The sequence below is a fragment of the Clupea harengus genome, chromosome 23 (genome assembly GCF_900700415.2).
Source record: "Clupea harengus chromosome 23, Ch_v2.0.2, whole genome shotgun sequence".
NCBI lineage: Eukaryota > Metazoa > Chordata > Actinopteri > Clupeiformes > Clupeidae > Clupea > Clupea harengus.
Genome location: NC_045174.1, coordinates 2,160,765 through 2,173,682, shown reverse-complemented (window position 1 = coordinate 2,173,682; position 12,918 = coordinate 2,160,765). Strand labels below are relative to the sequence as shown.

Below are 12,918 nucleotides of genomic sequence, written 5' to 3'. Positions count from 1 at the left end.
CGGCAATTGTATGGGGTTTGCCAAGCCTAGCAATTCTATGAGCAACTACATAAGATGCCTCCAGACACTGCTTGGAGATAGTGCTATGCTTGGACATGGTGGTTCGTTGTTGCTGGAGGCCATCACGTTTATGTTTAAAGAAGTCCACAGGCTTCTCTTTCTGACTTTTACGAATCAGAAACTTGTCCATGTTGTGTTTGTTTGCTGATACAGTGTGTGAAGTTAATAAAGTTCTAATTTCAACGTCATGTTCTTGTATGTGTGGTTGTGAACGACTTGCACACGAACAATGGATAAGGCTGTGCTAGGCAATGATTCCTAACAAAACGAACTGTAGGCTACACAATGTAGACAGGGACAGCACAAAATAGTATTCATATGCTGGTGTTTTATTTGTTGCAACACGGTGGATGATCAGAAAATGTAAAGGTAGGCTAGGTGTTAAGGAGAAAAGGGCTAGCTGTAGTTGGAAAAGGTAGCTAGCTAGGCTAGCTCTCGGGGCTACGAGCTTTTCTAAAAGATTGTGGAGCAAATTACTCCTTAGAATAGGCTACGAATAGACCTACTGCAAGTGCAGTAAGGTATTACTAAGGAAGGAGTGAGTCTTTAAAAATACTGTTTATAAAGCAATGAATATCTGAATGATAGAGGAAACAAGAGAAATTGAACAAACTCTGCAAAGTGTCGTCTCAGGGTGAGCGCTTACCTCCATGCCTGCGTTTTTTTTTATACTCGGTAGCGGAGGTGCTACTCGCGTTGAAATGATAATACTCCGTTTTGATTGGCGGATCAGGAGCAAAACAGTATTTGATTTTTTTGGGTCAGTCCAGCCCTTTGCATTTCGCCACTGAGGGAGCTTTCACTACCACACAACCAGTGACAGGTCTGTGTTTTTTTTTTTTTTTCTCCGTCTGTGACATCGCGCCCCCCCTGGAGAGTGTTCGCGCCCCCCCAGGGGGGCGCGCCCCCCACTTTGAGAACCACTGGTATAGACTAATCCGGCAAAGTACCGGAAGTAGACAAGTCGCCATTACTGTGGTGGCATCTCGTGATAATATGCACACGTGTTAATCCATGTCTTCAGAAGTTTTCTTTTTCACATTTTTACTTTTAACTTTTTTTTTTTTCTATGTAAAGTAACGTTGCAGAGGAAATCAGGAATAACCTGTGCAGTACTCATGATCAACTGCTCCAACAGTAGTGGCAAACTGCAAGTCTGGAAAAAACCTGAATGCAGAATACACAAGCCTATTGTTCATGAAGACTGCGCCTGTGTAAAACCACACTGTTTACATAGATTCCCTGGGCGTGGAGAGCACCAAGATGTCCGCCAATAGTGGATACAAAATATGAACAGAAATGACTTGTTCCCCATAACAACAGCAATGCAGGTTTTAGTTAACAGTAGACAGTCTCTATTCATCTCCCAATGACTAGCATGCGGCTGCCTGGCTTTACATGGGGAAACAAGCAACATCAGCTAAGTTAACACTGCTGAGCTAGCTAATGTTAGTTGACTAAGACATGCTCTGGAGGCTGCAGTGGTCACACAGAATAAATTAACTCAATCAACCAACTGTGGCGTTATTTTGAAATATAATGTTAGTTACTCTAACTAGGGCAACCTAATGACCATAACAGATGGAGTGTACAATATTCGGCCAATCCATCTGCAGCTCAGGTCATTTTGACCCTCTGAGTGACCTATAGTTGGCATTTTGCTGCACATCACATGTTAGGCGACTAATGGAATAATCCTAAATACCTCTACAAAAAAATGAATTCATTTTTTATTTTACAAATGTAACTGGACTAAGTATGGCCCCTTCAGCTATACGCCTCAAGGTATGCCCGTCAGGATTCAAACGAGGACCCAAGCGCAGATCAATTAAAGCAGGATATGTTCCACAAAAAACACAGAGGATCAAAAAGGCAAACACAAAAACAGGGCACACGACCACTGTAGGCTTCCATGCCGAAAAACACAAAAAGCTTCTGTAAGCTAACAGTTAAAAAAAGTATTCCTTCAAGGAGACACAAGCAGGCAGGCAAAGTTACTTTCCAAACTCACAGAACAGGGTAGCACAACAGTTGCGACAATCCAACAGGGAACATGAGGCAAGACAGGCTTAAATAGGCCGGGTAATTATTGGGCACAGGTGAGGAGCAGAACAGGTGGGAAACAGAACAAAGACAGGACAAGGGGCGGAGCACATGGTAGCACATGGCTATCACAACACAGGCACATGGCTACCACAACAAAAACACAGGACATGTCAAAACAGAAACAGATGAGACAGAGTCCAAATACTGACAATGACAAAATCCAGAAGATCTTGCAAAGTGTCAACTTCCAGAACATCTTACGTCAACAGGCTTCTTCATGTAATAAAGGTTAATTCACATGTCCCCAGGTAGTCTGTGAGTGCCTCAGCCATAACCACTGGCTTGCTTTTCCAGCAGCCTCGGACAACTCCTTTAAACTCATTTGAGTGACCACTGGTCTCCAGTGGTCTTGTATGTGCTTGCCCACATTGCTCTCTCGCTTCCGCAACCAGCTCTGCATACTTTAGCTTCTTCCTTTCAAAGGCTTCCTCGATCGTATCTTCAATCAGAAATTGTTAATTCAATCAAGTAAACAATGCCCTCACACTCAGAATACAACACCATGTCTGGTCCCATAGGAGTCACAACCAGCCACCTCCTACCACACTTTGCCCCATTTGCACATGCCTGCTGTCCTCTTTTCTGCCCCTCTTGCACAAAATAAATTTGACTATCCCTGTCATTAACCGGCGAAGAGTTAACCTCAACTCCTTTATTCTCAAAAAAACACACCAATGATTTTAAAAACAGATTACATGTAGTAACCCTGGATCAAGCTAGTTTTACATCCAGACAGAATATGTTTTAATGAGCCAACACCCAAACACAACTTGCAGCTTTTGTCTTCACCCACCCACTGAGTAAGGTTATGCAGTGTTGGGAGGACATCATAACTGGCTCCAACAATTAATTTAATGTGGTTAGCAGTCATAGCTATATATATAATCTATATATCTAAATGGTTTAAGGCAGTTACTATCGGATGAGACTGCTATTAAAGTAGGATTTGACCTTGTACTTGTAAAATAAAACTGTGTTACCGGTATTTGACAAGATTCAACTGAAATAACAGTGCTACTGTTTGAATGACTGCTAGTCGTGTGGCCTAATGATTGACTTCATCAGCTGCATTCAGGTGTGCTTAAACTACTTTTGAGACGTCCTTAAGGCAAGGCTCAACACTGCAGCGTATCTTACTAGATGGCACTATAGCCTTGCATACTACATATGAGTTAGTATTCTTTTTAAGGCTAACACTAACACTTATTTGGATAAAACGTAACGCCCTGATGTTTGAATTTGGCAACACTGAAAGCCTTGATGCTTAATGTATTACTGTAGTAGGCCTCTGTTTTGTAGCTAGCCATTTTCAACTCAAATGTAGGGAGAGGAAAACTGACATCTGTGACTTTTGCATTCTTTTTTAAGTGCCCAATTTGAATATTGACACATATGAAGACAGGTTTCCGTGACGTTTGTGATGTTTGCCACAATATGAGATACAAATAGTTCGATAGAACAGAGATCAAAAGAGAGATGAGCACATATGAATTTGCAAGAAGAAAACAAACACCCCAAACCACTGCGATCCCACCACAGTCCTGGACCTCACGCCAGACCATGAAAATGTTTTATGGGCTGTCACTTTCCCTCATCGACTTCTTCCTGGAGGGACCGCCCAGAAGAACGGCTTAAAAGAAAAACACGCCACGATGCTCTGCGGGTATCATGCCCTCTTGTTTTGCATGGCAAATCTACTGCATAACCTTACACTCATTTATCAGCACACACACCTCGGGAGAAATCACTCGCTCCTGCCCTCCTCCATTCTCCTCCAAATTTGGTGACCGTGAGCCCGCATCATCAAGGAAGCCCAATTTCCATCGCCATGGTTACAGCAGGGAGCAGCCGGGCAGCTAGCATATTGCCAGATACAATTTCCAAGTTGTGGGGGTATTTCCCCACTGGGTTGAAAGAGCCAGTCATCCACAAAACAAGGTAATGACAGGCAATAAGGGCTGAAGTGTGTCTATGTGTGTTGGGGGGGGGGGGTCGGGGTTGAAGTGTAATTTATTGGAATCCTTCCACGACTCCGGATGATTGAAAAATAATAACGTGGGGCTTGACAGCCCAATTGTGGTGGCATGTACAACGCTCCTCTTTTGGATCTGACAGCATTGGGGGGAAAAAGATCCGTGTCAACGAGAAGGAAATCATTAAACCTCAAACAACTTACTTTTTAAGCGTAACCATATTGTATCTTTTTTCAGACAAGCCCAAAAAGGAAAATGATGGAGAGTTGGGGGGGGGGGGGGTTCAGTTGCACTGTAAAAACATCTATGATTAGCCCTTTCATGCCAAAGACTACCCTAACACAATATCTTTCATTCAGATTCAGACTTACTAGGGTCCACGAGCGTGACATGGTGGACCCACACAGGGTAGACTGAGGTTTAAATTGTTTCAAATTACTTTATAGGCGCTTCATGTAAGAATTTTAGTTTAACACATTTTAAAATTAACTAGAAATAGCAACAGAAGGTGAAGAAATAACCATTTTGAAATTAGGTAAACAATGCTTATGCTAACCAGCTAGAGCCACACAGTCCTCTCTCATAATATCACTTTGAGCATCAATGAGTCACTGTGGCAAAAACAGCAAGGCAAAGCACTGGACAGGCAGGGGCATAAGCCCAGACTGTCAGGAATTGTGTTATTAATCGATAAAATCCATTTTCAGAGACTAAAGTAATGACAAGTAAAGGGTTTATTAATTTATGGAGAAATGGAACGCTCAGATTTTTCCAACTACAAATAGCTTTAACCTCAACTGGAATTGAATATGGTGGACCAACTCCGTAGACGGCGGTTTTTGTATGTAAATGTCATTTGTTCAGTATTTTACAGAGAAATAGACACTGTAAAATCTAAAAATTCAGTTATTGTAACAAAGAAAAAAATACATCTGAGGTGATTTGTGAGCCAACTACGTATCTAACATTAGCACATTAGCAAGCAAACTACCCACAGGTTCACATATTGGCCTCCTACCTTTAAACTTCCATATCACTTCTATATTCTGAAATATAATTTCAATCTGCAGGGATAACTCATTACCTCTCGGTGGAGGGTTAAGGATGTTGGGCCTGGGGTGGGGTGCACTGTCTGGTTGAGTTTGTGTGTGTGTGTGTGTGTGTGTGTGTGTGTGTGTGTGTGTGTGTGTGTGTGTGTGTGTGTGTGTGTGTGTGTGTGTGTGTGTGTGTGTGTGTGTGTGTGTGTGTGTGTGTGTGTGTGTGTGTGTGTGTGTGTGTGTGTGTGTAAGGGCTGGGCATGCAGACGGATTAATGAAAGCCTTTGATAGCGGAAGCATCATTAGCACATCCCAGCAGGTTTTGCAGAGGAATACTGATGTGACGTCCTGCTTGGGGAAACACTTCAGCGACTACAGCCTTCTCCTCCATACGCTCTCCATCTTCTTCTCTTGCTCCATTTCTCCCTCCACTACCACACCCCCCCCCCCCCTTTCTAATGTGCTCTCTTTTGTTTGAGAAGATTTATCTTGCTCTTGGCTCGGGCTGTTAAACAAGGATTACCATAAAAGGAAAAATATGCTCCCTTTGTAAAGGCAGCAAGCAAGCGTTCCGCTGAACTTTACATGGGGCCTGGGCAAGACGGGCAAAGAATATACTCCTCCCCCCATCCCCCCCTCCCAACACAAACACAGACTCCCAGAAAACAGTGGTTCCACTGGACCCACACTTGAATGGTTTTCATTACTTGACAATCTGGTGGATGAGTGTGGAGACCAGTGCAGAGAGAGAGAGAGAAAGAGGGAGAGAGAGAGAGAAAGCTTCATACACTCATCCCATTAGTCGGCGTGCCAGGCACTGCTGAGAATGTCTCTCGTCTTCCCAGCAGTCTGCTTTGAGAGTCTCAAGGCTACAGAAGCGAAAGAGTAAAGAAGCAGAAGACTGAAAAGAGAGTGGGAGGAGGAGAGGAAAAAGGGGGAGATGCAGATGTCAGAAATAGTCGGGGGCCCCAAAAATAGAGGCCCTGAAAAACTTTTCTCTACTCCCGTGGGGCCCCCGAATACCGAGGCAGAACCCCTGAGACCTCGCCCGACATCGCTGATATGTGGGCGTGCATTCCAACCCAGATTTTGTTTTGTTTTGTTTTTCTTTTTCTTTTTGAAGGAAAACTTCTGGACTCATAGTAATAGGGCTGAATTATGCATGGTTCTAATTCATTTGAGTTGTTATGTAACTTCTCGATAACTGACAGAGTCAAGAAAGGTGTGAAGGATTCTGAAAGACATTTGACAACTCTCTGTGCTTCCATTGTGAAATGATAACTGTGTTATACTTCATGCGAAAAACAGGAGCCGGTGAATAGGAAACAGATGATGAACTTAAAACATTCCTCATGCTTCAAGACTCCGACAAAAGAATTAAATAACTCAGCAACCACAAAAAACACTATAGAAAACTCTGAATTTCTATTGTCCTGTGCAGTTTTGAATTTGCCCTCTTCTAGACAGCAGTTGTTTCAATTTTATTTTTGAGATTGCATTCAGTCAAGACCAAAGAAACTTGGATTGTCTAGCCGAACTGTTCCATACAACAAACCAACAACACATACAACATGGCGTTTTCCTCTGATCCTGTTCTTTGCCATTCAGACTGAATACTATTTAGTAAATGTAATTTAATAACGTCTACACTGACAAAGTGGACTGTAACAGTTGACTGCTTTATCCCATCTCGGTACAGCACACTAACTACACGTAATGGTCTTTATCCCAGCCTGTATCCTACAGCTGCAGTGACAACAAGTGAACTTTTGCTGTGTTACTGCGACTCCCCTTTCGTATCTGCCACTTACGAAACCACACACAGGTAGTATTTATCAGCTACAATTTAACGACTGCTCTGCAAAATGTACAGCATTGAAGAACAGTCCTCAACTGGAAGCTATACCAATTGCCCACATACTGCTGTAAAAATATGGTTTGATGATGACTCTAGTTTCAAAGTCCAATAATAATATGTCACTTCCTTGAATGTACAGGGATGACAAATCGATGAATGTTCCTAATGTTACTAGTCTCTTTTATAATGTAAATTCCTACACATCTTTACACTCAATCAAATAACCAAATGTATATGAAAAACAACTACAAATAAAATTGCTTAAATTCAGCCTTTTTTGTCATCTGTATACACACATAGCTACACATGAAATATGGCCAATGCAACAAGTAACAGCACTCCAGCTGGACTGCACGGAGTCCAAATATGTCTACATGATGTCAGCTCCTGGTTCTCACACTACACTCAAAGTGTCATAACACTACCACGACCAGTCACATTAATCAGACTCAGTGGTTATGCTGACAGTCTATAAATGACGGATTTCAGTTCATTGTAACTGACAATGTTTACTTTTCAGCTTCCAAAGTTAGTGTGATCGTGAGAGATGCCTGACAAATCATTCGGACGGTTTCCAAAGGAACCATCAATCAAATCACTCGGGTAGTGCACACAATTTGCTATCTAAAAGGAGTGGGCAAGCCTGCATAAAATCCCTATTTGTGTGTAAAACGGCTTACCGGTATATAAGGCAGAAGCTGTGACTAGGAATTTAATTTGCAAGAGAGGCTGTGTTTCAGTAGCACCTGAGTGAATAAGACTAGAGACCTTGGGTAGGTCAGACACCTACTGAGGGCTCTTCGGGTAGAAGGGAAGGGTGACGTGACTAAGCTCTTGGATGTCAAAGGCGGTGGGTTCGGCGGATATGGCTTGTCTCTTCGTCCGTTGCTGCTCCTGCAGAACACTCTGCTTGTGGACCTGTTGAGTGGCCGGGCGGATGACGGAGCGGTACTTATCCAGTTCGTTCTGCAGCTTTTGAATCAATTCGTCTTTTTGGTCTAGCTCTAGCTCCAACTCGTCAATGAGCGCATCTCGCTGCCTCAACTCCTCAATTTTCTCCTGCAGTGCGTACTGGAGATCGCGTAAAGTCCCCATAGCTCCTTCGGATTTCGCAGGCGCCAGCAAAGTTATTTCAGAATCCTCACACAGTGGCATAAAATCACCGGAGAGCCTTCGTTGTCAAAAAATGAACTGCGATGGCAAAATGCCTTGGCTTGTGGAAGCTTCTTAACGCTTGGCAATGGTTTGACAAGCAAACTAGAGCTCTTTACAGTGTCGTTCCAAAAAATGCTCAGGGCCTTTCCACCATTTAGAAAAAAAATGGGTAGACAGAAGTTTCACGAAGCATTCATGCTCTCAAATACGTCAGTCGCCACTGGCTGGAGACGCGAGTGTCACGCAGGATGCCGAAGCTCAGAACACCGGCTCTAAGCTTACAGCAAGTTCCAAGCTCCGCTCAATTGTGCGCGCAGCCAATAAGACAGCGCGAACACACCTAACAGGGAAGCCAAACAGAATCGAAGGAGCGCGTGCACCTTTTATCAGAGACAGCTCTATGAGTAAAAAGGCAATCCCACTGAGAAATATGGAAAGAAAATCACGGATGGATTGAGAGAAAAATATAAAGGTGCCCTAATCACTAATTCAGGGTGTCAACAAGTGATTAAAATGTACAGTTTGCTAGTATTTTATATCATGTTGTTGGAAATAATGATAGCTGGAAGGATGGAGGAAGAAGAGGCAATCATTGTTATCATTGTTAATTAGGAGGAGGCTGGTGGGGAGAAGGGCAGGGAATTACAATCCTGACCCAAAACTGAATGACATCATGTTCACATATTTAGGGTACATGTTTTACACTGTGTTTTCACGGTGTAAAACAGCAATATTGTGATGTCGTAAATCTTTTTTTTTGTTTTGTTATGTTTTATGTAGAGCCATTTAGTTTCTTCCTAATCCTAATCACTAGAGTGATTGTGTGTACCTACTTAGTCTCATGTTCATGTGCACTCTACAGACATATTCCCCTCACACGTAATATACTTTAGCTATATGTCCACACACACACATTTGAAATGAGTTTATGACCTCTATGAGCCTATGACCTACCCAGTTTCCTGTAGCAATACAACACCGAAAGTAATGAGTAGCCTGAAGAAGGTAAAAGGCTCCCTCTTGTGATGATAGTTATACATTGCAAATTCCTCGAACTCCGCACCGGTTGAGTCACCCGAACCCCGTCAATCTGTTTTCATCCAATTATTTTCTTGTATAAACGATTTGGTAAGTTGTTACATGTCTATCTAAGCAATACATCTCACATTTTAGGTCAGCTAAGACTAGCCTGTGTTTAGCCGTTCGTTTTGTTTCAGGTCCTTTTCATCAACTGCACCCTTCTGAATATGTTTAGGAGCACGACCCAATTAGGGCGACATGGACATCCTCGGGGAAGGGCCCTTGCAAGATACCAGACCAAGCGCAGATCAAAGTGAATGCAACCGTGAGAGGTGACATGCAAATGTAGACCCGAGCACCGGGTCCCCAATGGCGGGCACACATACGCACGAAACCGAGACCGTTTTTTTGTGTCCGTCAAGATTACACACTTTTCAATGCTCAAGTGCTTTTCAAGGAGCTTGTTGATTACACTGGAGAGTTTTAATTTGGAAACACGGCAAGTGCAGGGGGCCTTCCCATTCAAACGCGCCTGCTTATTCAGTTCAGCCCATCATTATGGAGACAAAACAGCCCGCCGTTCATGGCGCACCAAGTGGTATTGATATGAAAAAAAGGGGGAGGGAGTAAGCAGAGGCACTTGTAACACAGGTTGCAGTCGTATTTCCATCATATCGATAAGTAATATAGTGACAAACTCCAAGGTGCGTACGCCTTTGTGAGAGTAAGGTGTTCATACTGGCAGGTCATGGGGTGCAATCGTCTCTTCTTACACGCACTGTTTCACTTACTGTGCATTCATAGTGTAAATGCCTTGAAAAAACATAGACATCAACGTTTTGAATGTCATCAACGAAAACTGAAAACACCATCACCTTAAAATACTTTATTTTATTTTTTCATTTATAGCAACTGTCATGTAGTCTGTCCAAACCTAACAAATCATCCTCTGTGCGTTCTTTTGCTGACACCTAGTGGTCAAAAAGGGCACAGTTCAATAATGGATATAACTCGGCCAATAGGGAAGAATAAACTGACAAATATTAAATATAAGCAGTGCAAACTTCACCTACTATGAACCAAGGAGGACATGCGGATGTTTGATTCTGGGTAATTCAGTTATAAAAACATTAGGGCATCAGTCCTGAATAAATCATTTCGAGTAAAATTAAAGATCTACACACACTTTAGGGAATAGTTATGATAGCACAAGAAGGAACGTTAGGACTGTAAAACTGACTACCAGGCTCTGAATATGATCAGGAATGGGTGAACATTCACACATAAATCATATCAACCTTAGTGGGGAAATCTCATTTGCGCCCTTATAAATAGAAATGAAGAACGGCCCTTTGAAATTATACCCTAAATATGGAAGTGCCTTTGGCATAAATAATTCATCAAATGGGCATTAAGAATTGATCAAGGTAAGGACGTGGGAACCGGGATTACAGTGTCACAGAGCGAGTGAGGATGAACCAGTGATTGATTACGTACACCCATGCAGAAAAAAACATCAGTTAGTGTACAAAACGTGTATCTGTGGACACATCTGTAGTTAGTTGACAGCTGAGGTGTGGTTTTGTAAACTAGTGCCCAAACTGTACAACAATCCAAAAGTAACTGTAAGGCGAGGCCTGCACGTTTTGTTTGTTACGACTCACCATGCTTTACAATTTCATGGTTTCGTGATCCAAGTCTGTGATGACAAAATGTAAACTATTACTGAGAACCTCGTCAACACAACACAACACATGAACAGACACACACACATGCATTTTAGCTTCTTTATGTGCCTGTGCATATTGAGTTCATAATACACTCATAATACACGATGCCCTCTTTGCAAGGTTCAATGACCAATCTCTATGGGAACACCAAGTGAAGCAGTTTAGATATTTAACTAGTTCTTAGAAGGGACAGTGCATTTCGCATTGCAGACAACTTTTTTAACCAGAGCTGGTTCGCTCCAATATTCCCAGAAAATGTTAAGGAGGCGCTTTGAAACCAACGAGCGCATGTTGCTGAGCGTTTTCTAATGAAGTATTAAATGTCCCAAAATACGCGGTGGATACCTTGTGTGTCATCTACTAAAAGCCGATAATGTCATGCGCTTCCTCCAGGCAACACCCCGGAGAGCAGAACGATAGACACGATCAATTAAAAACACTGGAGCCAAGCCCATTCCCGCTGTCTTTCCCTTTCTACACAGTTAGGAATGAAAGCGCAGATCGATCAATACAAAAAACAGTGTGCTAAGCAGCTTCCATTCTCTACATTTTTGTTTTTGTTTCAGAATTCACGAAAGTATAGTTCTGCATGGGAGCCTGCCTTTCACATAACGCACACAATCAGTTCAGAAGATCACCATCTCTGTCAGTATTAATAGTACACGTGTGACAAAAAGTGAACTGCTACCTGTCAGACTTGGCATGTTTCCCAAATGCTTGACTCGTGAGGTCCTGGAACGATCTGAACGATTGCGGTTCTGCAGAGATGCCTGGGGCTCGCCTGGTGCGCGGTCCAATAATTTGAGCGCTGGGCAAGACGGATTGGTATTTGTGCAGTTTTCTTTTCAGTTCGTGGATCTCTTCCTCCTTTTCAGCAAGACGTTGCTCCATATCCTTAATCCTCTCCTCCTTCATGAGCAGAATCTTGGTGAAGTCTTCCTCTAAATCACTCATGCTGACGAGAGGGAACAAAACTTTGCCTATAATGTTGTTGACAATATAAGCCCGGCGAATTCCACACTAAACTAGTCAGAGACTCTGGATATACCCTAGTGCTCCCAGACGCACAGATGAACACGGACTGTCGCCAATGATTTCAATCTGACCGACGGCCTGCTAAGTGCTTGTCCACGGACCCTCCTGCAGGCTAATGGCTGTATTGCGTTGAGAAACCAATTAGAGCTGCCCTTTCCCTCCTGGGAGAGACCAGGGTCACTATGTGGCGAGGCGGAACGGGTGCGGGTGAGCTCCGAGAAGTCAGCTGCCGCGCTGAGTTGTGAGCGTGGTCCGATGTAGGGGGAAGGACCATTCACATAATTTGTTCCCTGTTAACCCTAGGCTCCAATCCTAAAATAGCAAAAATTATCATTTGATATTATTGATGACGTATGTTTATGCAAGCCGTAGCCTATGAGTGCAGAGACAATGTTGTGTTGTGGTACCCTATGTGATCAAGCTCATCCCTAACTATTCCTCAGCACCTAGCTGTTTATCTCTGTTAAACTGAAAATCCCCTCAAATCATATAACAGTAATCGGAATCATGAAGTTGACACGATTTCGAAGTTGAGTACGATATCTTAAATAAATATCCCTCCGTTGCATAAACTACAGGGTTGAATCAGTTGTTTATCAATGGCTGTTTAAGTCAGTGGTAAACCTTTACTGTGAGCTATTATCTCTATAAAATGGGTACATACAGGCTATGTTGACACTCCATAAATACACCTTAAGTCTGTAATCATGACACTTTGTAGACCATGTTACCTACTGATAAGTGTCAGTGGTAGCCACATACTGTGCCACGTTTACTGCTTAATCACTGGCGCGCGCACCGGGGGTCTGATTTTGACGGTCACCTTGAACCTCCCTGTTTTCTCAGCTGGAGCCAAACCTGCTGCGATTCACAAAAAACTTGAGCATCGCCAGTTATCATCGTATCGGGATGAATGTGTGCCATTGGTGTCTTCCCCTAGGGAG

The 12,918-nt window shown here is 42.9% G+C and overlaps 1 protein-coding gene across 4 annotated transcripts in view; it reads right to left on the bottom strand.

The window, feature by feature from the left end:
* prkg1b (protein kinase cGMP-dependent 1b) overlaps positions 1-12,032 on the bottom strand; it is a 131,511-nt gene extending 119,479 nt beyond the window's left edge. The window contains exon 1 of one of the 4 annotated variants that reach the window (XM_031561501.2): positions 11,628-12,032. In XM_031561501.2, coding sequence (XP_031417361.1) covers positions 11,628-11,893 — 266 coding nt within the window. In that variant the 5' untranslated portion in view covers positions 11,894-12,032. Of the gene's footprint in view, positions 1-2,071; positions 4,364-7,802; positions 9,722-11,627 lie in introns of those variants that run through there. The other 3 variants (XM_012820035.3, XM_031561503.1, XM_031561502.2) reach the window with 3 other exon arrangements.
* Between the last annotated feature and the right edge of the window lie 886 nt (positions 12,033-12,918).